General features: G+C 41.9%; 1 protein-coding gene across 1 annotated transcript in view; it reads left to right on the top strand.

The window, feature by feature from the left end:
• The first annotated feature begins 15,982 nt into the window (after positions 1–15,982).
• Positions 15,983–23,796, top strand: part of olfm2a (olfactomedin 2a) — a 45,703-nt gene continuing 37,889 nt past the window's right edge. Inside the window, exon 1 of the mRNA XM_078270200.1 lies at positions 15,983–16,442. Coding sequence (XP_078126326.1) covers positions 16,386–16,442 — 57 coding nt within the window. The 5' untranslated portion in view covers positions 15,983–16,385. The remainder of the gene's footprint in view (positions 16,443–23,796) is intronic.

Raw genomic sequence — 23,796 nt, 5'->3', positions numbered from 1 at the left:
CTGTGTCTGTCTTTCTCACTAACTCTGATTTCCTTTCATCTCTTTTTTCATACTAATACTGTACGGTCAACAATCTCTTTATCTCACACATACCGATGCAGTATACAATCACAGTATGGTCACAAAAAAGTGTATTAGTAGCTTTGACTTGGTTCAGTTCTCCTGGCACAGAAGAAAACAGAGAGAGCTGGGAACACTGTAATAATTTATGTGTTTGTTGATCATTTTGCAATCCACACCACACCTGACAGTAGCTATCTGCCAAGCCCTTCTCTAAAATTCTACAATTCAAATACATGTAACAATAGAAGTGCCAGTCTTTTACTGATAAGCCCTTACCTGTTTCTTTGGGGTATAGTTGATGGGTATAAAGGCAGAGAAAGCAGGCCAATGTTAACATAAAGCCACTATCATTGAGAAAAGTCTTAATGCTGGTGTTTCATTTTCTTTGACTATACAGTGCTGCAAAAACAGAGGTCTTTAGTTAAACCCCAGTTCTCTATCTATTTCCTCTAGGACACATCAAACGGCCTTTTACATCAGATGAAAGTGCAGCCATGCACTGATTGAATGCTATGCCAAACCTATTCTGTTTTAACCACAATGCTTCAATTTGAATTTGAATTCTATTGAAGATGCGGCTCCACTGATGCTCCGTGCAATGTATGCTTTTCTTTACACACATGTACAAGTATTACGGTCATGTTGTAGAATGAATGTACGCTTATGTTAGAAAGACTGTGTGTTGATGTGTGTGCCTATATGTAGCTGCAGTGCTAATGAGAGACTAGGGTTTTCAGGTGCTGGTGCTTTGAGAGAGGAGGTGAGTGACAGGGCTCATGAATAGTGATGGCCGACAGCTGCTCATTAACCAAGAGACTGTCTGTCAGCCAGCAGACTGGAACAGCAGCCTTTCCTCTGCACACATGACACTTGCACATAAACACACACAAAGCATGAAAATATATACACATATACACAAGCCCATGCAGATGTGCCTACAACCAGCACACATACACACAGTTCTTATCTCCTTCATCTGAGTCCCCTGTGCTTTCTGTGGAGCGGAGGCCGATCCTGCCATTCCCCTGATAGCATGAGCCGAGTGTGCCTATTAGCTATGTGCTCACACCACTCCCCCTGGGGCAAGCCCCTCACTGAATATGGAAACACCTGCCAGATGTAAATTCTGAATGAGACCCAGAGTGCAAAAGGTACAAAAGACTAAGGCTAAGACGACAGAAAAAATGTTATTCACTATTTAAATGGTTCTAAACTCATTGTTGAAGAAATGTCTGCCACCTTAATTGTCTTCCTCACTTTCCTTTTGACAACCTTTAAAGAAAGTTAAAAACGCTAACACAAGGTGACCTAGATACAAGTACGTATGGGTGTGGGATTCATTACTTTTATAATTGTGTCATGTCGCTCTTCAAAATAAAACCGTTGCAAATTGCATATAGAGAGTAACAAAAAGTCTGCATTGCCAATAGTGGTCGCAAACTGGTGTTCTTTGAAATCTGGCTAGGAATATGATCGGTCACACGTTTTATTAGAGGGTAATGTGTTATATGCCGTTCTTCTCCATTTCAGTTCAAATCATCGATGGATTTGACAGAATCCTGGTTGCTGAATGACAAAATGCAAATTGCAGAACAACATCTAAATTGATTTGTCTTGAAATCCAAGTCCCTGCTTCTGAATGTTATTCTTTTTTTTTTTCAAACACTTGGGATGCATGCCTACAATCAAAGATGGCAAAGCATCCTGAGACCTCTCTGTTAAAAGCAGTACATGACACAGAAATACCCTCCACCTCCCACACAAACCCAAGCAAGTTATGTATCCAAAGTAACATATTTAAGCTTAAATGTGTAGCTCTCTCATATTATCACCCTCTGCAGTTCCCAGCAGTCTACAGTGAAGATGACAGTTGTTGTTGTGTAGAAGTCTGTTGTTTACTTAGCTCCATCGCACAACTTTGTGTGATTATGTTTGAAGCTGAGGTGATGCTTGATGCGTATGCGTGTAAAATGCGTTAATTTCATGTGGTTTTATCTAGTTCCATTTTGAACTTACGTTATTGGCATTGTCAACCAAGACAGAACTCAAGAAGCATAAAATGCTACCTGTCTCAGTAGCAAGGTGAAGAGAGCATCTCCAAATTACAGCCACATAAACTGCCAGTGTGTGTGTTTTGTGCACCAAACAGCACAGCACTGACAATTTGCTTCAATCAATTAACATTAGAGCTACCAGTTTTATACATTATAGCAACGTGCTTACCGCACATTTGCATTAAGCCGTATTTGTTATACTAACATTGAATATAAAGGCACCTTGTAATCTGAAATAGCAGCTAGTGCTGCTGATACCTCTAGCTCACCCAGTAAGAGCATTCGCCCCACATTGGCTGAGTCCTGCAGCGGCGGGGGTTTGAATCCGACCTGCTGCCCTTTGCTGCGTGTCATCCCCCATCTCTCTCCATCTTTCTAGCCTGTCCACTGTCACTGTATAATAAAGGGAAAAGCCCCCCCCAAAAAAACTTATATTATTACTGATATACACCTCAAAACCCAAATCTTCTCTCATATTATTCCAATTTGCCACCTTACAATATTATGACAAATCCAATTAAATGTGAAGATGTATCATGTTAGAATAGTTTTTATCTTTTTTAACTGCTCAATAACAAACATACATGATTTGAGAGACCAAGTTTTCAAATGAGGATTAGTGAGAAATTTAGATGTTAACAAATGAACGTTGGTGAATTTACCCAAACTATTTGGTGACAAATTAGTACATGAAATACTAAGTTACTTTACTTGCTTGTCTAATCTGCAGACATGTCATGATCTGCTTAGTACACACAGCATAGTACTGTCTCCACCTCTAACAGCGGGGGATGTAGCTAAAATATTCATAAGTAAATTAGCATATGATATCATCTGAAGATTTGGACTTTTTAAGCAGCCAGTAACTGTTTTCCCTGGGAGGAAAAATGGTGTTACATGAAGACTGCTTACTCTAATTTCACTTTAATGCTGACGGTCTATTTGAGAGCATCCATTTGAAAATCACTCTTCACTATTCTTAAAGCCAACTCCCATTTCTTGTGAGAGTCAAGGCAAAGTAACAATGAGCCAGTACGCTATAATAGATGGCAATGCATGCAGCAGCAGCACCTCTAGTTAAAAGCCTCTGATGGAATTCTCCTTTTGTTTGTAATCGATTGAGAGAGAAAGGCATCCACCGTGTAATTGTAGCCTCATTTGATCTCAAATAAACCATGCTGTCCTACACAAGGGAGCGACCAGGGCAAGCATAAGCTGGAAACACCTTCATTACACCAAACACACACTCCAGCACACTTACTCCACACACTTAGTCCTTGGCCTGACTTTTGCACACACACACACACACACACACACACACACACACACACACACACACACACACACACACACAAACACACACACACACACTCTCATTTGCACGCTCCTTTTAAATTATATCGCCCTCCCTCTGCTGGTCTGTCTTTTTCTCCAATCTCGCTCTGTGTCTTGTCTTTAATCATACTCAACAAACAACTATACACGGCACACACACAGACACGCACACACACACACACGCATGCACACACACACACACACACACACACACACACACACACACACACACACACATACACACACACACACACCACACTCTGCCTATCTTGGTATGAGCCTTGGATTGATTCTAGTCACACTAGAGTGGGGCGAAATGAGCAGTCACTCTGAATAGGCAAAGGCGTCAAATAATACAGATATGAACGTCAGAGGAATAATTGAAGAAAGTGTTTTATATGTAAAAGACAGTGGAGGATGGAGTGGAATTGAATCTCAGAAAATGAGGAGCGGGTTATGTCCCAGTGGACCGACTCACAATGCCTGAGCCTTGTTTGAAGAAAATAGAGGATAATTAGAGTGGTCAGTGGCTTCCACAGGGCCCAACACCGCTCAGCCTCACTGTTCCTTTATCTGTCCTTCATTCACTCTCTCTCTATTTGTTGGCCTCTTTTTTTAAGCATCTCTCACTCAATTGACAGTCTATGTTCATCTACCCCATGTCTCTGTTTTCTCTCTGTCTCGTGTACTCTCTTTGTTCTTTCTTTCATCTCATCCATTGCTTTTCTATTTGTACTTGCCTTGCTATGCCTTGTTTTTCTGTCTCTCTCACTGCCTGCCTCCCTCCCTCCATCCCTCCCCCAGCTGGTGCAGAGCTATCAGTGGAGTTGATCAGATATTCCAGGCACATATGGACAGCACTGATGGGCATAAATCATGAGTATTTTGAAGTGCCCATGCAGGGTTTTTCAGACTGCTTGTATAGTGAACAGGAAAAGCTCTGTGGAACCAGTGCTCTAAATGAGGAGCGGGGTGTGGATGAATCAATTCTAAAAAGGTGCAGACCTCTCCAGTCGCTTCTCCGTCAGCTCTGCAAAATGCATAAAAGGTGGCCACCTCATTATAAGTCGCTATTCAGGATTGGGAAATCAACTCACCAGTCTTCTGCTGACTCTGCTGGCCTGACATGTCAAAGTGTTCAAATGTAAGCATCAGAGTAAACACAGAGGAAAAGTTGAAGATGACTATCAGCTATGACCTATGGCTACAACCTTGACTATGAGGACAAGCAAGAGCATCTCTGCATCAGACGAGGCACAGAGACAAGCTTGGTGTGCAGGCTTCAGTTGGGTGGCCTCCATCGGTTTCCAGCCGGAGCAGGAGCTGTGGTGTCCTTTCGCCAAGACTTGGCTAGATCCTTGAGTGCCATTCAACCGATCTGACGGCCACATTCTGCTATATGATGAATCATGCACAAGTTGAAGGAGCTAATGGGATAACATTTCACTGGTATTGTACCTCGTACAATTTCATGTGAGGAATAAAATTGATAGATTGAGTAAATCCTCCTCTCCTACCTCCGGTTTCATGCCAAAAGCCCCCCCCCCCTAAAGTTATGAGCACTTCTGTGGTCTTTTCCTCGTTTCTTTTTCTTTTTTTTTTACATTACATACTGGCTAGCTTGTCGGCATGACAACAATATGTCTCTATAGCAACAGAATAGCCAGCAGCTGGATTACTGGATGTTTGGACATGTAGTATTGCCTCAAGATTTCTGCAGGTCCCTTGGTGGCAGGACAGCAATGACAATATTTAATCTTGAGTCAGAAAAAAACCCTGTTAAAACCTGCTTCTCCTCCTCTTGTAGACACAATCCAACATCAGCACCAGTACCAGATATAGGCATTATATAGGCCTCGAGTTACTTGGCATATAATATCACATTGAATAACGTTTCAAATACAAAATAAGAAATAAAAGAAGATTTAAGATTTATAAGAAATAAAGCTTCCCAATAACCTTTCATTGCTGTTTTCCAATTCCAATGAGCTGTGAGTATCATCATAAACTAAGATGACTTCAGACTAATGTACAGCTAGTCAATATTGTACAGAAATGAAAATCATTACAAAATGCATTGACATGCTTCATAATTACAGAGGAGATTCCTGGAGCTTCCCATAAGCATTTGTCTCCCTGTGTGTGGCCACAAACCGACAGGCAGCCCAAATAAATCTCCATGCTCTTCTCTGTCCTTGCGCTCTCTCTCTCACTCTCACCAGATGACTTGTCCTCCGTCTCCCTCTCTTACTCCAAGTTCCTGGATATTGAACGGGACCTTACTGGAGGGAGCGGGAATAAGATACAGTGGGGCAAAAAAGTATTTAGTCAGCCACCAATTGTGCAAGTTCTCCCACTTAAAAAGATGAGAGAGGCCTGTAATTTTCATCATAGGTACACTTCAACTATGAGAGACAAAATGAGAAGAAAAAAAATCCAGAAAATCACATTGTAGGATTTTTAATGAATTTATTTGCAAATTATGGTGGAAAATAAGTATTTGGTCAATAACAAAAGTTCATCTCAATACTTTGTTATATACCCTTTGTTGGCAATGACAGAGGTCAAACGTTTTCTGTAAGTCTTCACAAGGTTTTCACACACTGTTGCTGGTATTTTGGCCCATTCCTCCATGCAGATCTCCTCTAGAGCAGTGATGTTTTGGGGCTGTAGCTGGGCAACACGGACTTTCAACTCCCTCCAAAGATTTACTATGGGGTTGAGATCTGGAGACTGGCTAGGCCACTCCAGGACCTTGAAATGCTTCTTACGAAGCCACTCCTTCGTTGCCCGGGCGGTGTGTTTGGGATCACTGTCATGCTGAAAGACCCAGCCACGTTTCATCTTCAATGCCCTTGCTGATGGAAGGAGGTTTTCACTCAAAATCTCACGATACATGGCCCCATTCATTCTTTCCTTTACACTGATCTGTCGTCCTGGTCCCTTTGCAGAAAAACAGCCCCAAAGCATGATGTTTCCACCCCCATGCTTCACAGTAGGTATGGTGTTCTTTGGATGCAACTCAGCATTCTTTCCCCTCCAAACACGACGAGTTGAGTATTTACCAAAAAGTTCTATTTTGGTTTCATCTGACCATATGACATTATCCCAATCCTCTTCTGGATCATCCAAATGCTCTCTAGCAAGGCCTGGACATGTATTGGCTTAAGCAGGGGGACACGTCTGGCACTGCAGGATTTGAGTCCCTGGTGGCGTAGTGTGTTACTGATGGTAGCCTTTGTTACTTTGGTCCCAGCTCTCTGCAGGTCATTCACTAGGTCCTCCGGTGGTTCTGGGATTTTTGCTCACCGTTCTTGTGATCATTTTGACCCCACGGGGTGAGATCTTGCGTGGAGCACCGGATCGAGGGAGATTATTAATGGTCTTGTATGTCTTCCATTTTCTTATAATTTCTCCCACAGTTGATTTCTTCACACCAAGCTGCTTACCCATTGCAGATTCAGTCTTCCCAGCCTGATGCAGGTCTACAATTTTGTTTCTGGTGTCCTTTGACAGCTCTTTGGTCTTGGCCATAGTGGAGTTTGGAGTGTGACTGTTTGAGGTTGTGGACAGGTGTCTTTTATACTGATAACAAGTTCAAACAGGAGCCATTAATACAGGTAACGAGTGGAGGACAGAGGAGCCTCTTAAAGAAGAAGTTACAGGTCTGTGAGAGCCAGAAATATTGCTTGTTTGTAGGTGACCAAATACTTATTTTCCCGAGGAATTTGCAAATAAATTCATTAAAAATCCTACAATGTGATTTTCTGGATTCTTTTTTCACATTTTGTCTCTCATAGTTGAAGTGTACCTATGATGAAAATTACAGGCCTTTCTCATCTTTTTAAGTGGGAGAACTTGCACAATTGGTGGCTGACTAAATACTTTTTTGCCCCACTGTACATAAGGAGTCAGCGGCCCTGAACAGTTCTCTCACTCACCCTAACATGACAGGAAGAATAATCATCTGCCAGTCCTGAGAAAATGGTCATGTATTTCTCAGGCCACGTCCATGCAAATGACCTCACCAATAACCTAAACCACAAGGATCCCCAGTTTCAACATGCCTCCAAACATACTAGTTTCAGTGACATTTTGATGATTTTAGATGAAGAGTGTTTTGGCAGTATACAGTAGAACTTGTCATCCTCGTCATATTTTCATCAAATGGCTTATAGTTCCTAAATAAAACCAGCTGTAAAACATCACATCAAAACTGGAATAAAATGAGGCAGGGCTGTAATACTCGAGTCCGGTCTTGGACTCAAGACGGCTTTTCTATGGTCTCGGACTTGTCTCGGACTCGCTGGTATTTGGACTTGGACTTGTCTCGGTCTCTGCCACTGGTCTTGCCAAATATGGCTTTTGGTCTCGACTGAGTCCAGGTGTCTTTATTATATTTATAATAATATTGGAGGGAAAGTGAAAAACAGCTTGAACGAGGATGTTGTTCGGCTTTTCAGAAGTTTAGACAGCTAGCTAACGCTATGCCAACGTTTGCTAATGTTAGCACAACAGCGTTAGCCTAGCCTGCTAGGTAAATATTACGACTGCCTTTGGAATTTCCTATATCTGCGTCCACGTTGTCAATGTCAGACCTGTGGCGTTAGTGCTCCTTTTGTACCATAATTCAATTGAAAGAAATATTAAGCTTCGCTCCTACGAAATGGGTGGGTTTTTGTTACGTTACACACAAAGCTAACTGGCTATAGTTAGCCTTTACGTAATGCTTTACGACATTAGCTAACGTTGCCAAGCCAGCCAGCAACTTCGGCAGTAGAGTTTCGGCGAGCTAACCATGACAGTATTGTCGCCCACAATCAACCTCTGCTGCTAAAAGCAGTCAACCTGCAGTGATGTTTGAAATGGCCATTATTTTTTTCTGTCCTGGACTCGGTCTTGACTCAGACTTGAACCTTTTTGGACTCAGTCTTGACTTGGTCTCGACTAGTCCTGGTCTTGGACTCGACAAAGGTGGTCTTGACTACAGCCCTGAAATGAGGTACAGCTGCAAACATTACAGGTACTTAACTGAAGCCTGGTGCATGCCTCCCCAACTGTGCAGCGGGAAACAGCATAATTTAAGCAGGTGCCTGTCTGTTTTCACTCTGCTCAGGATAATTATCTAAGTAATGCACAAGGCATCACGTTCTCCTACACAGACCATAACACACCACATCACACTACACCTCCATCAATCAAGCCTGATTTCACTGGAATGCAATAAGGAACGAAACTGATTGATTGTCACACACCACTATGTGCAGCAAATCGCTGCTATCTGCACACAAATACACAGCACACAGGCATGCGTAAAGCCATCAGTAAACATGAGCACACAGTGGGGTAAATAACTGCTGGTATCTCTTGCAGCGTCGGGAGCAGTGGCGCGAGGCTTCCCCTCAGATTTTGAAAACCCTATCTGTATCAGGAACAGCAAACCGAAAAAAGCAATTTGCTTTGTCACACAGAGACATGCTTGGCTTCACTGAATAATTGCACTGCAGCTCTGGAAAGAGCTGTTTTACTTTTATCTAATGAAGGCCTTCAGGGGAGGGAGCACGGGTGTGTGTTTTGTATCTGCATGTGTGTTTGTTTTGTGTGTGTGCTGTGCAATATACATGTCTCAGGACTTCTGTATATGTCAACATATAGTATAAGTGTGGAACTGAAAGATAAGCGGTTGAAGTATAAAGAAATCTTTCATTGCTCTGTCTCTATCTGATCCAATCCTGCCAGTTTCCCTTTGCTGCTCGCCTTCCTTCCATACCGTTTCCACTGCAATTTATTGATGCATCAAATCTGCATGTTGCCTCTTTGCTGTGTCCAGATTCAGGTTTGAGGCAGTCCCCTGATTCAATAATGCAGAAGCAGGGTGGAGAATAAAAGCCCCTGTGCCTGCCCTTAGATACTAACTCCTGAGAAGTGCTGAGTCCACACTTTGCTGCCTGCCGGCGGCCTGCCTCTGTGGAGCTTGGCAGAGGAGTGTGGAAGCTGGAGGGACAACTTTAGCTTTCTAACCACTACATAACAGTACAGTACTAAAATTGTCGTTTTACCATTATGTCAATTCACCATTGTGTTGTGACCTTATCTTTATATACTTTTACTGTTTTACAACCTGTTTAAATGATTTTTTTCTTTTTACTTCTCATTATGCATATACTACATGCAGTTTATTCATTTTAATTACCGTACATCTGTCTACCACACATACCTGTATATATTATATTTGTTATATTTAATATATGTTATAGTTTATCTTTATATTTTGACTTCTGCAAAATTATGTCTCAAATTATCATTTTTTACTTTACATGATTTTCTTTTTATACATATTTAATGAGCATTGTTGGAGCATGAGATCCAAGATTTCCATTGCTTCTCTGTACTTGCATTAGAACTTGAGTACAGAGGACCAGAAGAGGCCCTAGTTAGGATTTGTATAGTTAGGTTAAAGACAAGCCCTTCTTTATGTATAATTGGTCATAGTATCCAGAGGCAAACGAGAAAGGCGTGTTTGATCGTCGGGCTAAGGAGAAGGCCATGGAGATGGGAAAAGTGGCAATGAAGACAAAGAGAAAGCAAACATGAGGGAAGACAGAAAGCACCTTCTCTGATGACTGTTTGTATGTTCAGGAAAAAGTTTGTGAATTGCCATACTGACTCTGAAGCATTTATTCCACTGTGGAACTGTAATTAAGCCATCAGCCACAGTTTGGAGTCTTTAACTTCATAATGAGGCTGAATGTGCGCAGTTCGTGCTCTGTGGATAAGCTGCTGTAATCACTTCTATCTGCTTAATTATGTAAAACCATTCTTTTATCCTAGTGGTGTCTCGCTCTTTATCTCTTCCTCTCACCCTCTTGGTCTCTGTCATGGTCTCTTCTTTTGAATATAACTGGTACCATAAAAGCCCAAGGATGCAGAAGCAATGAGCACACATGCTGGGAGATATCAACCTGAATCAGCTATGCTGGCATTTGTCCATCCAAACGGCTGCTTGGAGATATCACCCTTAGACAGCTATGCTGGGAATTGTCAAATGGCTGCTGGGAGATAAAGTACAGCAAGAACTGAGTGTTAACAAAGGGCACTATATGAGGGAAAAGGTGAGTTAGCTGTAGCTACTTTAAGAATAAGCACAAAGCTCTCACCATTCTGTAGAGCGTTTTATTACCTTTCGCCATGTCCCCCTTACTATTGGTCAGAGAGACATTACAGCTCAGATGGAGGTATTGTATAGGCATTTTGCTTTCTTCTCTCTCTCTCTCTTTCAAGCTCACAACTTCACTTGCACACGTTTCCTGAATTCCAATATGAATTTTATTATCATTATTGGTCCTGCTTTATTGAAACGGAAGTGAAGATGCATGTTGCAGGTTATTTGCAATGGAAGTAAACACCTTATATCACCATGTCCCTAATGGAGACCACCTACTTGTTCTCTTTTCCGACCAACATCAAAGCTCTCCTTCTACTTCAGAGACCACTACACCGCTACATGCTGCACACACACACAAACACATGTACTCACTCACACATACACTCACTCTTGTGGCAGTGGAGAGTGGAATCTTGTGATGCTCTGTAACTTTGCATTACAGACAGGCTGCAATGGGGGAAATAAAAGCCCTAAGTGCATGAAAAAACATGAAGCTGCTGCTGTTTCAATGGAGCAGAAAAAACAGTGGAGAAAAATGTCAACAACAAATAGCTGCTGGTTTCTATTGCCGCAGGCGACATGGACTTTGGTTTTCTCATGTTTCTTTCCTTCCGCATTATGCATCATCTTTTCATCCAATTAAACACAAACACAGGCTACATAGTACAACTCAGAGAGCATGTAGGACTGCTCGTTCAGCGGTAAACAGAGAGGAGGGATACAGAGGGAGACGTGTGAGGGGAAGAAGGGGAGAAAGGGATGGTTTGAGATAAAGCGATGGGCAGGTGGGATTGTGTGTGTATCTATGGGCCAGCTTAGCCTACTTAAAAGATGGAAAATAGAGTCTGCACACTATGTAATTACACTAAGTGACGTTTCGAGCATCAAGCTCTTCTTCAGATGCTCAAAGCGCCACTTGGTAGTAAATAAATATATGTTCATGGGATAATTATCTACCATTTTTTCCGTCTTTTACATGTTCTTCTGTCCAGCACCTAGTATTTAACATCTGGAAATGTGTGCTTTTTACTTAAAAGATGGACCTCTTGGCAGACCATCTGTCTACCAGTCTCCCCTAATGTGTTGATTCTCTAAGTCTGTGGAGGGCAACGCGTCACTTTTTTTTGATACAGAGACATGAGCACACTGCCGTGCAGTTCATCTAGATGATGATTGACGATGTTTGCTGAAGTATGGCAAGGCACAGTCAAGAGGCATGGCAGGGCCTCCTCACCAAAATTTCCAACTGAACCTAAGTTGTCCTTGGCCTGGTTGCCTTGGTTACCTGCAGGTAGTAAAGTGACACAGCCCAAAGAGAGGGTGTGAAAAGCTTTGTATATCTTCAGGCAGCCATTGAGGATTTCACACCTTTCCCTCTGGGGCACTCGGGCAAGCATTGCTATGGCAACTGAGCACTCTTAACCTTCTGACCCAACCTTCACACCATCACTAACTTATTATGTATTATTCCAGATGAAAATACATGAGGCTCCTCATCGGTACAAAAGGAGAGAGGAGATTTAGTGAGCTGTCTTTGTCTTAACAATGGTCTGACAATCAAGCCTTTCAGAATGGACATTTTAATTGTAAGAATAACAGCTTTTGATGAATTCAGTTAGAAACAGAGGTCCACATTGACCATGTTCAGCAAGCTTTTGCCTGGAATCCTGTATTTTTAAACTTAAAGGGTAATTTTGTTATTTTTCAACCTGTTGGGTCAACCATTGTCTTCGGAGAAGAAGTCACCTTCTGAGATTGACAATCTGAGCCTATCAGTGCCAAAACAATCACTTTTAGTGGGCAAAAATCTTACATTGGAGCTCGGTTCGCGCCGGCCCTTCACTGCGTTCTTGCTCAATAGGCTTACTGGACCAATTTCAAAGATTTTTGGTCACATCAGTCTATTAGACACAAATGCATGGGGAAATGGGGTCCAGGTTGAAAAAAAGCAGGCGGATGAGTGTGAGCTGCGGGAGTCCATTTGGCCATACAAAGACATTGCACTTTTGGGACTGCTGAATGACGTGTTTCATGCCGTTCACATAGGCGAGAGTTGTTTAGACATTCATTAGGAAGCATGGTGTCAACTGTGAGATGCATGCATGAGAATGTGTTGTAATGTTTGCACAAGGCTTTTGTGGTGGTTTAGATATCTGTGTTATGTTTGCACGGGGTGTCAGGGTTAACACTTCTCCATCTGTGTTTTTATTGACATGTACATTTTTATGATGTTGTAGTGTGTTTGTGTGTGATAGATCGCATGCATGTGTATTAATCACGGAGTATTAAATTTAAGCCAAAGGCAGAGAGCTACATCAGCTTAACATTACCCTGTGTGCCCAATGGACTCCCTAATGTAGATGCAACATACTGGATACTTTCAGGAAGCATATGGTCTTTCAGTCAAATTGCATAATAACTCTGCAGTGCCTGCAGTCGCAGTAACATTACGAAGATCAATAACAACCACAATGCTCCGTTATAGGACAGACTCCAATGTTTGCAAAATGGATAGAGCAACTCGTGTTTTCCAACTTCACAAAATCCAATTAGACTGACTGTGTATGTTTGTGTGATGATCTACAATCTAGTCACTCGATGGGCCTATCCACCTGTCTAACATTCACTATAACCACGAACAAAACACTAAGCTCCACTTTTTTCGCCTCTGCTCTAGCGCAGTTAATTCTAAGTGTGTTCTTGCTTTCCAATTATTTGTAAGAGAATCAACTCCTGGAAATTGAAAATCTAAATAATGATAGGCTTGGCAATGGTGGCTCAATACAAATAGTCCTATTTAAACAGCTGTTTCTAATGCTGAAGAACTGTACTTCTTGTCAAGCAGATTGCCTGTAGGTAGATCCAAACAAACACACGCACAAGCACACGCACACACACGCACACACACACACACACACACACACACACACACACACACACACAAAGCAGAGAGATGCTGGTGGTTGTTAAATTTAGACCTAGGCCACTTCAGTAGATAAGTTGCATTGCTTCAAATATTTTAGCAACAAACTCACAAAGAGAAACACAGAGACAAATCTCAGATTAAGCCACAAAGCATGACATACAATCAAACAACCATAAGTCAATAACTAACATAAACACTGAGGCTAACCATGAGAAGATGCGGTGTAAAAGAGAAAAAGGCAGAGTTGATGAGTTCAGAGAAGCAGAAAACGGGGTCTAGAATCTTTTTTCTAAATTGGTGATTTTAGTGCCACATTCGCCGAACACAGTGCAGTCTTGTGTGAGGTAACAGGAAGAGAGAGATAATGCCTGCCTGAGAGGACACGCAGTAGCCCTAAAGCTCTATTTTTTTCCTTCTCTTGGCCTTCTTGGACTGATCGGGGATAAAAAAGGAGAAAAATGCTGCATCTTTGACAAATGGGTTATGCTTTGTTTGCATTTACCTCAAAAACATTACCCCAGCTCCATCAACGCCCCAGGTCTCTAAACTGTAACTGTACAGGATGGAGAGTGAGATGGAGGAGAGCAACCAAGACAAGGGAGGAGTCTATTAGTACAGTGTATCTTGTCAGCATGACCATTAAACACATTGGCACTCTGACCCCATGCAATGACTCAACATCACTTTTACTCACCTTGGCAGCCTTGGGCATCTCTATTAATCTCAGCCTCATGCTCTACTGTATGTACTGTATCTGAGCTGAGGCACTATCCAGGATGGTTTACCATCTGTACATAGTAAAATACAATAATTGGTGAAAACAACAGCACAGGAAGGCAGGAGTAATTCCTCTATTCTATTGTCTTTATTTCTTATACAATACTCTTCCCTTGCTCCCCCTTCCGCTACTCATTTCACCTCCTTGTGGTTTTTTCCTGCTGGTAAAAGAGGTGCACCATGCCACTGAGAGCAGCAGGGGTGGAGAAAGTCAACCCTCTGCTTAACCATACAGGGGCTGGTAGGCACAAGCCATCACACTGCCTGATCTAAAATCTTCTCTGAATGTGTTATGAACTAATACCACTGTGTGTTCTAAGGGCGCTTTCACACATGTAGTTAGCTAGACTCGATTGCGATAGGGGGGGGTGAAGTTGCATTTTTTCATTTGGTTCAGTTTGCGTTCAGCCTCTTTGGGTTTTAGCACAAAGAGACTCAAAGGGAGGTTTGCAGATTTGTGGTTTATTCTCGAGAAGAAGCTCCGGATAACATTTTAGCTCAGTTTTATAGGGTCCAACAAACATCTTTAAAAAATAGGCATTTACGTCACATGGTTTTGACAGTCCTGCAAACACCCTTGCACACTAAGATTATCTTTAACTTTATCTAACGGTCAGCTTGACCTGCTGTGCATGATGTGACAAATTATCCCCCTCCAAATTTTGACAGACCCTTCCGCTTGGCATTTCCCTAATTTTCCCGTACTTGCTTATGTTCACTGTTCCCTGGAATGGCTGTTACTTAGCTGAGATCAGTTGAGGACATCTGAGACCAATTTGACCACCATATATTGTAAACAAATGCCATACGGTCAAAACGGTTCCTTGTTTATTGGACAGAATAGCAGAGTGAAACTTGCCGACACTTCCTGGTCTTAGAAATAATTTAATTACTTTAAAGGAAAATGGAGTGGGAGAGCTGAACACCCTCTTTCCAGCAACAGTGTTTTTCATGTTTTGTGGTTTCAGCTTTCTTGACGCTGGTTAGTCATTATAGGGGATTCACCACAGGTGACATGTTGTGCATTTACATCTTTTTCATTCCCAATTCAGGATCCCCAAAAGCTCCAAACACAGCCTGCCAAAAAAGCAGGGGAATCACAGGCACACACTGAAACAAACATACAGAGGTTTTGTGCACACCCAATTCCAATCTTACCTGTCCTGGAAAATACTTATTAGAATGCCTAACCATCATTTAATTATCCGTGTTTGCTAAAGACATTCATTATCTCTATTGTAACTGGGCTTAGAATAATCTTTATCATTTCCCTAAACCCCAGAGAATCCCTCTATTTTGGCATCTTCTAATTGGATATGTGTCAGCGCTAAATTAATGGCATTAATGTGGATTTGACATTCACTATCTCGATCTTTTACAATGCACTATCACTCCCCATCGGGCTTATAAGCAGGAAGACATTATAAATGCTAAATGTCAGCTCTTTCTTGAGGTATCTGTCACTGTAGTGGAAACATTTTGTGCAGCAAAAAGCTTTATCACTGGAAGCTATCTCTCTCTCTCTCTCTCTCTCTCTCTCTCTCTCTCTCTCTCTCTCTCTCTCTCTCTCTCTCTCTGCACACGCACGCACGCACGGCCAAGCTTGGCTGCGTCAAAGAGTGGTACTTCTTTGACTGAGCTTCTGGCACATAGCCGTGCTGCTCCTAGCGTCCGCACCTTGCAAGCACAGCAGTCACCTTCCAACCTCTGCGACTCTCCTCCGCTCTTTCTCGCTCAGTTGCAGTTATTCTGCAGGAAGGAGGGGACCGCCGACTGTCCGCTTCGCCCGAATACATTATCGGAGGAGTTTTCCACGCTGGGAAATTTGGAGGTTTTGCTTTCGCTACCCGCAAAAGAGTCTATGCTCCACGAAAGACACGCGTCTGGTCGCTACCGAGCCAGAGAGGGCTGCCGTGCGTCTTGGTGATGAGGTTGGGGGCGCACAGCCGACACAGCATTAAAGGAATCCCTCTGTATCTGAAGAAACCGCCCCAGTAAGGGACAATAACGGGGGGGGAGAACTGCGGGAACTGGTGTCGGCTGGGACGCTATCATTTCGACTAGGATGCATCTCTTCAGTGCCATGTTCCTGCTTGTGATGTTAGCTGTCATGCACTGTGAGGTGAGGACTCCGGCACAAACGCTTGCAAGCTATGAATAAGCATTATTTAAAAGTTCCCAAAGCAGTGCTGAGCGCCTGTAAATGAATTCTGAAATATAGATAATTTAAGTAAGAACCAATGCCTTAAGAAGAGCTGTATCACAGTTATGAAAGGGGGGGATATGATGTTAAGTCAGTGCAAAGACTGTATGCATGTTGCAGCATTAAATAGGAAAACTGCTATTGTTCTTCTGAAGGTATTAGTTTGCAACCTAGCGTGCTAATGAGAAGCAAGGAAAACGTAGCCGAGGTAAACTTCAGGGAAGCTATGACACTAAGCAGAGCTGCAGTTGACGGTAAATCCACCTGAACTTGACTTGACTCACTTGCCGTTTCTTTTCCTGGAATTGATGCCATGCACATTTTTAGACTGACATAAATCGTGATGCAGTTTGTAGTATGAATTACAATGAGTGGAATACATGATGGTTACATGGTGACGACAAAAGGGAAAAGTAAGAATATGAAGTAACGTGTCCCCTTGACAGTAGGCTATAATTGATTTCTGATACCTTTGATGCCCGGCCCGGAGGTCGTTTTTTTTTTACCGACCTTAACTCTCCATCACTGACACAGGTCCAGGGGCTCCGCGAGATACACTGTGACCGATCGCGCTGATTACGCTGAAAGAACGGCAACACTGACACGTTGTCTACAGTATCTATGTGTGATTTGTGGCTGTGAATACGAGCCATGCGTAATTAGGATCGCCTCAGAGCCGCTCCAACAAATGGTTGTAGATCCTGCAGATTTTTGGCGTGCTGTAGTGCATGACACTCGAGTAAAGCCGCGTCCCTTTGGTGAAAATGACAAGCTTTGATGTGACAGTTGTAAATTGAAGTGAAGGACGGCAAATCATTTGACCCAGAAAAGCTTTCAGTTAAGGCACGAACATTTGAACTTGCAGGGGTTCAGCTGGTCAGCATACATGTAGTGTTGAGCATAAGCCATGACAGCTTAGAAAGTATAAGGTCTGCTTATAAAGTAGCTGCTATGTGGCTGTTATTTAGGAGTGCATGAAATCCGATCATTTTTGTTGGACGGCGCCGGTTCGCACCTTTAGCTCCATGCAGCAATATATTCAGGACCACGCACAGCGCCGTGTCGCGCCTTCGGTTAGTCAGTCTGAGTCAATGTAGCACCACAGACAGCGCCTGCCTCGTTGGCGGGGAGTGTTACCATTTGGCCAAGGCCACCAAACAGATCGCAGGGCCTTATACAAAACAACACAAAAAAATGTAAATTTAAAAGGATGCTAAACAAATGAAACAGCAATGTAGGCTATTTATGAACAGTAAGTGATATAAGATATGAAAGTAACAGTTGGGATACAGTGTGGTCGCTCACCAGGTGTTTCATCTCTAAGGCCTCTAAACAATACAGCTAATAGGCCTATGTGTTTTGGGTTTGGTAGACTTTTCACACAAACTGTCTATGGTTACATCTGTCTATCCTTTGATATATTCAAATAAGATGTGGCCCATTGTTGCAAATGTATCTTACTGAGGAATATGCTGTAACATGTAAAGGCCATATGTTGCAACATACATTAGTGTTTTATATACCATGTCTACAGGGCAGGTGGACACTACAGTTGACTTTTAACAGAAGCTACATGCTTTCTGCCTACAGGATGTACGCTGATGAACAGGCTGTACTGTACACTTGTGTGTCAGGTTCAAAGTATAACTTGTGCAGCACAGATGGTATTAGATTAAAAAAAACAATTGATTTCATTCTGAAACGAGGTGCAGGAGTTCCGTGGGCTCTAATTGATGTAACAGTCACACTGAACACATCCCTAGCTGCACGACAAAATGAACCATGAAGACGTGTTGATGTGCCTCTTGGACCTCCTTTACATTAAATAAGTTATTAAGTTCCCTGATGCATAATAACTAATTTAACCTAGAATCAAATCTTATAACTTATTCTAACACTTCAAGTGAAAAACAGCAAATCCCACAACGTGTCTATGCTACACACATCCACAGTGCACTATGGATGTTCTTTAATAAATGAAGAGGAATAAATGTCACTGTAAAACACTTGTGAATGTGACATGGAAAATGTAGCTGATGACTTACTATGATATCGCAACCCCTTCTTCAGTGGGTTCATACTGTAATTGGCCTTAGGGAGCAATTTGTTGTAAGTGTTTACATTAAATATTTAAAGGTCTGAAAGAAAATATAACGCTACCAGTCTCTCTAAGATTGCACGGCAAACATAAAGAATTGATGACTTCTTGCGGATCTACTACAATGAGGGTAACACTCCTAACCAGTGGAGTTGAGATATTCACATATTTTCCGTCACAGTCTCAGTACAGGCCTGTATGAAATATTTACAGGGCTTTAATGAGACAGACGCACTTGTTCGTTCACTGCATGGGTTTGTTAAGTACCCATAAAGCCCAGGGGTCCTTATACAGATGGGCACCTGCTTCACCTTGGCACAGATGTCTTGCTGTGGTGTGCACATCAAGCCATGCATGACAGGACACACTGCTATGTGTGTGTGTGTGTGTGTGTGTGTGTGTGTGTGTGTGTGTGTGTGTGTGTGTGTATTTATAAGTAATGCATTTACTATACACCCATACATACAGTGTACTGCACCTTGTACAAACTGTAAAAAGATATAGATAGAAGATATATAATATAATATATAAAATAAAGTATAATTTCAAATGAACCCAAGGCAACTCATCTCCTCTAAAAGTACCAGACATTCAGAGAAATGTGCGCTAACAATCATTCTGCAAGATGCAAACCTTGTTAAATTGAAAATTATTTTCAAAATATAAAATAATATTGCATGAAAAGTGGCACGTAATGACTCTAATCAGTCAGGAGTTAGACATGACAGTATGTTGGCATAATTTTCTGTGAAACTCAGCATCTTTTCATTTGTCTGGGAAATATTAATGGCTTAGTATTGATTGCTCAGAATGTAAATTTAGTGCAACAGCAGAAATTCTAATGCACAGCCTAATTCATCTTGGAAGTAGAAGATGCTCCATTTAGTGTATGTAGACTTGGATTTTGTGGTGAATTAAAATCATGTGAACAATGAGATGATCAGACATGTTTATGTGTTAAACACAAACAAATAAAGACCACAAGAAAAATCTGTGTTCGTGAAATATCCCCTTTTATCAATAAATAAATAAATAAATAAATATTAACTTATTTGTTCAAAACAAAGACTTTTATTTAGATCCAAAGCCAAATTCTCAAATGCTAGAAGAATGTTTGTAAATCACAAAGATGTGTTTCACTAATATTCCTGTCCAACCATCAAACCAATTTAAAAAGCTTGCTGGAGCCTAACTGAAAGGTGAGGTAATATTGGTTAAGGGGACAACATATTTCTTTGTATCGTTTTCTGTAGTTACTCGATTTCTGCTTAAGTTGTCAAGTATAAAGATTGTTTTGTGTACGTGAAAGATTTACATTCAGGTTTGGAGGCAAAAACTGTTGTGTTGTCCCACTGGAGCAGTGAGCAGCGAGTTATTGGTTTAAGATGTCTGGCCTCGAAGATTCCCAACACTAGCATGGTTGAGAGTGATGGAAATGAACACCTGAGAGTGATGGAAATGAACACCTGAGAGTGATGGAAATGAACACCTGAGAGTGATGGAAATGAACACCTGCTTTAGTGTTTTTCTGTGTGTAGGGGAGAAAACATAATTGCTTGTCATTCTCAGAGGGACTCAGAAACAATCAGTAAGAACAGACCATTTAGGACCTCGTTAAGTTGTTTCCTCATTCTAGATTGGTGTGATGTTTGCACCAGAAACTCACCCAGCCAGGGTCGATTTGTACTGTAACTAAAAGTAGTGTAAAGGAGAGAGCACTTGTAAATCACACTGCTGTTTATAACATCATTTGGCACGGACGTTTAGTTTATTTACTCTGAGCGAATTACTGTATACAGTGCTGTACTTTAGTGCTGCAATCAGAAGTGTCACTGAATTGAGATGGTTTTATTGACACAACTGAAACAGTAGCTGTGATAAGAAGACTTTCTTAGCTATAAATACTGTAATAATAACTTTTATTTATATAGCGCCTTTCATGAAACCCAAGGACACTTTACAGAATTACAGTGGCTAAGCTAAGGGAGGTTGTAGGCTGTAGTTTTTTTTAAATGTCCAGGGATGTAGCATTTTCGATATCTGCAGGGAGGGTGTCCCAGAGGGACGGGGCTGCAACATTAAAAGCTCTGTGTGCTCTGTGACAATGCTATGTCAGAATTATGAACAAACCTGGCATATATTAGGTCTGATTCCACATACAAACAGGCAAAGTGACGTGAAGCAGTTAGCTGATCTAATGCTTAGGCTATCTACAGTACAGTGTCTCTGCTTGTGAGGACAACAATGACAGACCTCAGCTCAATCAGTCAGGCAGGACAAGCAGCTGGATTGGATAATGTCCAATTGAGACAGCTTTAAACAGTCCACCAACCTGGCAGTGACCCTTTGGCCAAAAATCTCTTTTCCTGGTGCCAGTCCAATGAGAGCAAAGCAGCATGATAGCAATAAAAGCCCTCCCCCAGACATGACTATAATCGAGCCACTTGTGGTAAATTTATGTCCTTGTGTCCATGCCAAAAGCCTATTACACAGCAGTTCTACCAAAACATTAGAGCTTGTCAAACCTTGTAAAAAAAAAAATATATACTAAAATGTCCCCTCTGCTATTATTATCAGTGAGCCTACCTGTTAAAAGCTTTTATAAATATGGAGGAATGCAGCTAGATGACAGGCAAGAAGGAACAGAGATGTTTCCCAGGAGGAAGGACACCAGGTAGCAGGCTGGACAGAGTGTGCTCTGCCAAGCAGCAGCCTAACCTCCACCGAGAGAATTAAACAAATGAAAAGCTGCGAGAGCAGGGTTGTAAATCTGCTAGTGTGAGGCAAAGACACACACTCAACTGTTAAAATCACCTTGCTATGCTACGACAGGTCCGGTGCTTGTCTGAATTACTAACATTGCATGACCACACAAGCCCATTGAAAGGTCAAACTGAAACACACAGATACAACTTTAAATCTAATACGAGGACATTACATATTCTGCATGCAGTTCACGCAACATTCATTTTAATAATGTTAACATTTGAAGTACACTAGTATAGCTATAATATGAGCCATATTTTTCTAATACATGTCAATAATATGGAAGCGTGTGTTTCTTGCTCTGTTAAATAAGATAAGCCACATAACCTAATTTCTGTGTTGCCTGTCAGTCACTAACAATCATCTCGACAACTATGTGGGTGAGTAAGTGAGCAGGCCGTGTTAGATTAGCCACTATGCCTGCATCCACCTTCATGCACTCCCCATTAATATACAAAGGTGCCGCTTCACAATCATCCACAGATAATGAGGTTGCATTATGCTTGATTCAGTGCTGCTTGAAGAGATTGAATAGCATGTGCTTGTGTCATGACTGATTAGGGTAGAGCTTGAATCAGTGCACGACAATAATCCCACATTGTGTGAGTCAGAATCTTACCACTGTAAAAGAGATCTGTTTCATAAAAGCGATGCTGCTTAAGAAGGGGACCTGAGCACAGAGAGCTATTGAGCCTTTGTGCTGTCTGCTGTTCACTCCCTCATCTTAATGTTTGATGAGCTTTCATGTTGCCCGCTGCTTCATCATCAGATGAAGTAGTAGGAACAAATAATCAGAACACAAAGGGACATTGTGGGGACTCACCTGCCATTTGAGAACATACATTTGGTCCTCAAAGGGTTAAACATTATTTTTTTGAGGTAAGACTTTGTTTTGAGGTTGACTAGTTTAAAGTGTTTGTGAGTTTGTGGTTCGGAGTTAAAGCAAATCAATGCTGTACAATTTCCTCAAAAATACAGTGTGTGTCTGTGTGGTAGATAAAAGAAGTGGCGGATAGCATGTGTGCTTTTTAATGGACAGGGAGGTTTGTGTGCCTGTATGAGTGTTTTGCTTTTTGATGATGCTGTACCTGTTTCTGGGTCAGTTTTCTAAATGTGGTCTGTTCATGACTCACACAGGGGTGATATTAGCGTATGATGATGGTGGCAGTGAGCTTTTTTGCGGTCGGCCCTGGGTGTAATGGGTGACTGATTTTACTACTGCAGTGCATGGGTTTGGGGCACGAAGGCAGGCAGCGGTCTGCGTAGTAATTGGTTAACACATAGAATGATATGACATAAGTAGGGGGTCGCCAAGGAAAAAAGGTTGGGAACCACTGCCCTAAGGTATAGAGGATGTGTCAGCATGGCTTTACCTTTCCAGCTGGAATGCCCTTTTCCGTATGGGTACATACACAAACACACATGCCCTTCCTATTGAAATAAACAACACTGTGATATTATCGTCATACCGTATATTAAAAAAAAAGTGCAGGCTTTAATATAAAGTCTAAGACACTCCCCACTAATTAAAACTCCTACAGACGAATCCAGATCCCATGCATGATTCTGATTTGTTAAGCTTTGTTGTTGAAATCCTGCAAATTTGAGTATTTTGCAGAGGACATGGGACACTCGCTTGTAACTGGGATTGTCAAAGTCAGAGAGGAAAGTCTGGTAACCTTGGTATTTAGTCCATATTTTAAATGACCACTTACTCATTCAGAGCCACAGACTGACCACTACTTATGCTTCAGGGCTGTGTGGGCTCTAAATGACCTCTGTTGCCGTTTTCTGTCTTGTTGAAAACCCAGCGGCCTGCTGTACTAAAATGAACATTAGCGACCCCATGGACTGAGCTGGCTGACTCTAGGGCAGCTTATAATTGTCATTAGAAAGGTCTTTAAGGTCTTTTGGGACTGAGTACTGAATACAGTTGTTAGAGCTTTCTCATTTATACAGACATGGTTAACCTGGCAGCTAACCAGCAGCCAGCTGCACACTCAGGGACTGATTATTTTTTTCATACACGCACGAGGAAAGAAAAGTAGATTTACATGTGTCCTCTGAGCCTGTTGTGTCGCCTTTTGACCCTAATTCTCTCTTCCAGACAATTTCACAATGACTGACAAATATTTTCTTAAACTATTCTGTGTGCTAGTATAATGTAAAGGATGTTACTTGTATGCTTGCTGTCAACGGTGTATGGATGGATCAACTTGACTGGTTGGATGAATATCATCCCTATATTGCATGCTCTCCCCCACTTTCTCTCTTTTCTTCTGTGTGAGTGTGCTGGAGGGTGCAGGACTCCCAGAGGTTTATGTCTGTGACTCTAAGCAAGAGTGACATTTCTCTGACAACACCCAGAACAGGCACACACATGCGCGCGCAAACGCAGTCTCTTTTTCA

This window comes from Sander vitreus, chromosome 15 (genome assembly GCF_031162955.1).
Source record: "Sander vitreus isolate 19-12246 chromosome 15, sanVit1, whole genome shotgun sequence".
Classification (NCBI taxonomy): domain Eukaryota; kingdom Metazoa; phylum Chordata; class Actinopteri; order Perciformes; family Percidae; genus Sander; species Sander vitreus.
Note: the sequence above shows the minus strand (reverse complement) of the source record. Positions and strands in the feature narration are given on the sequence as shown.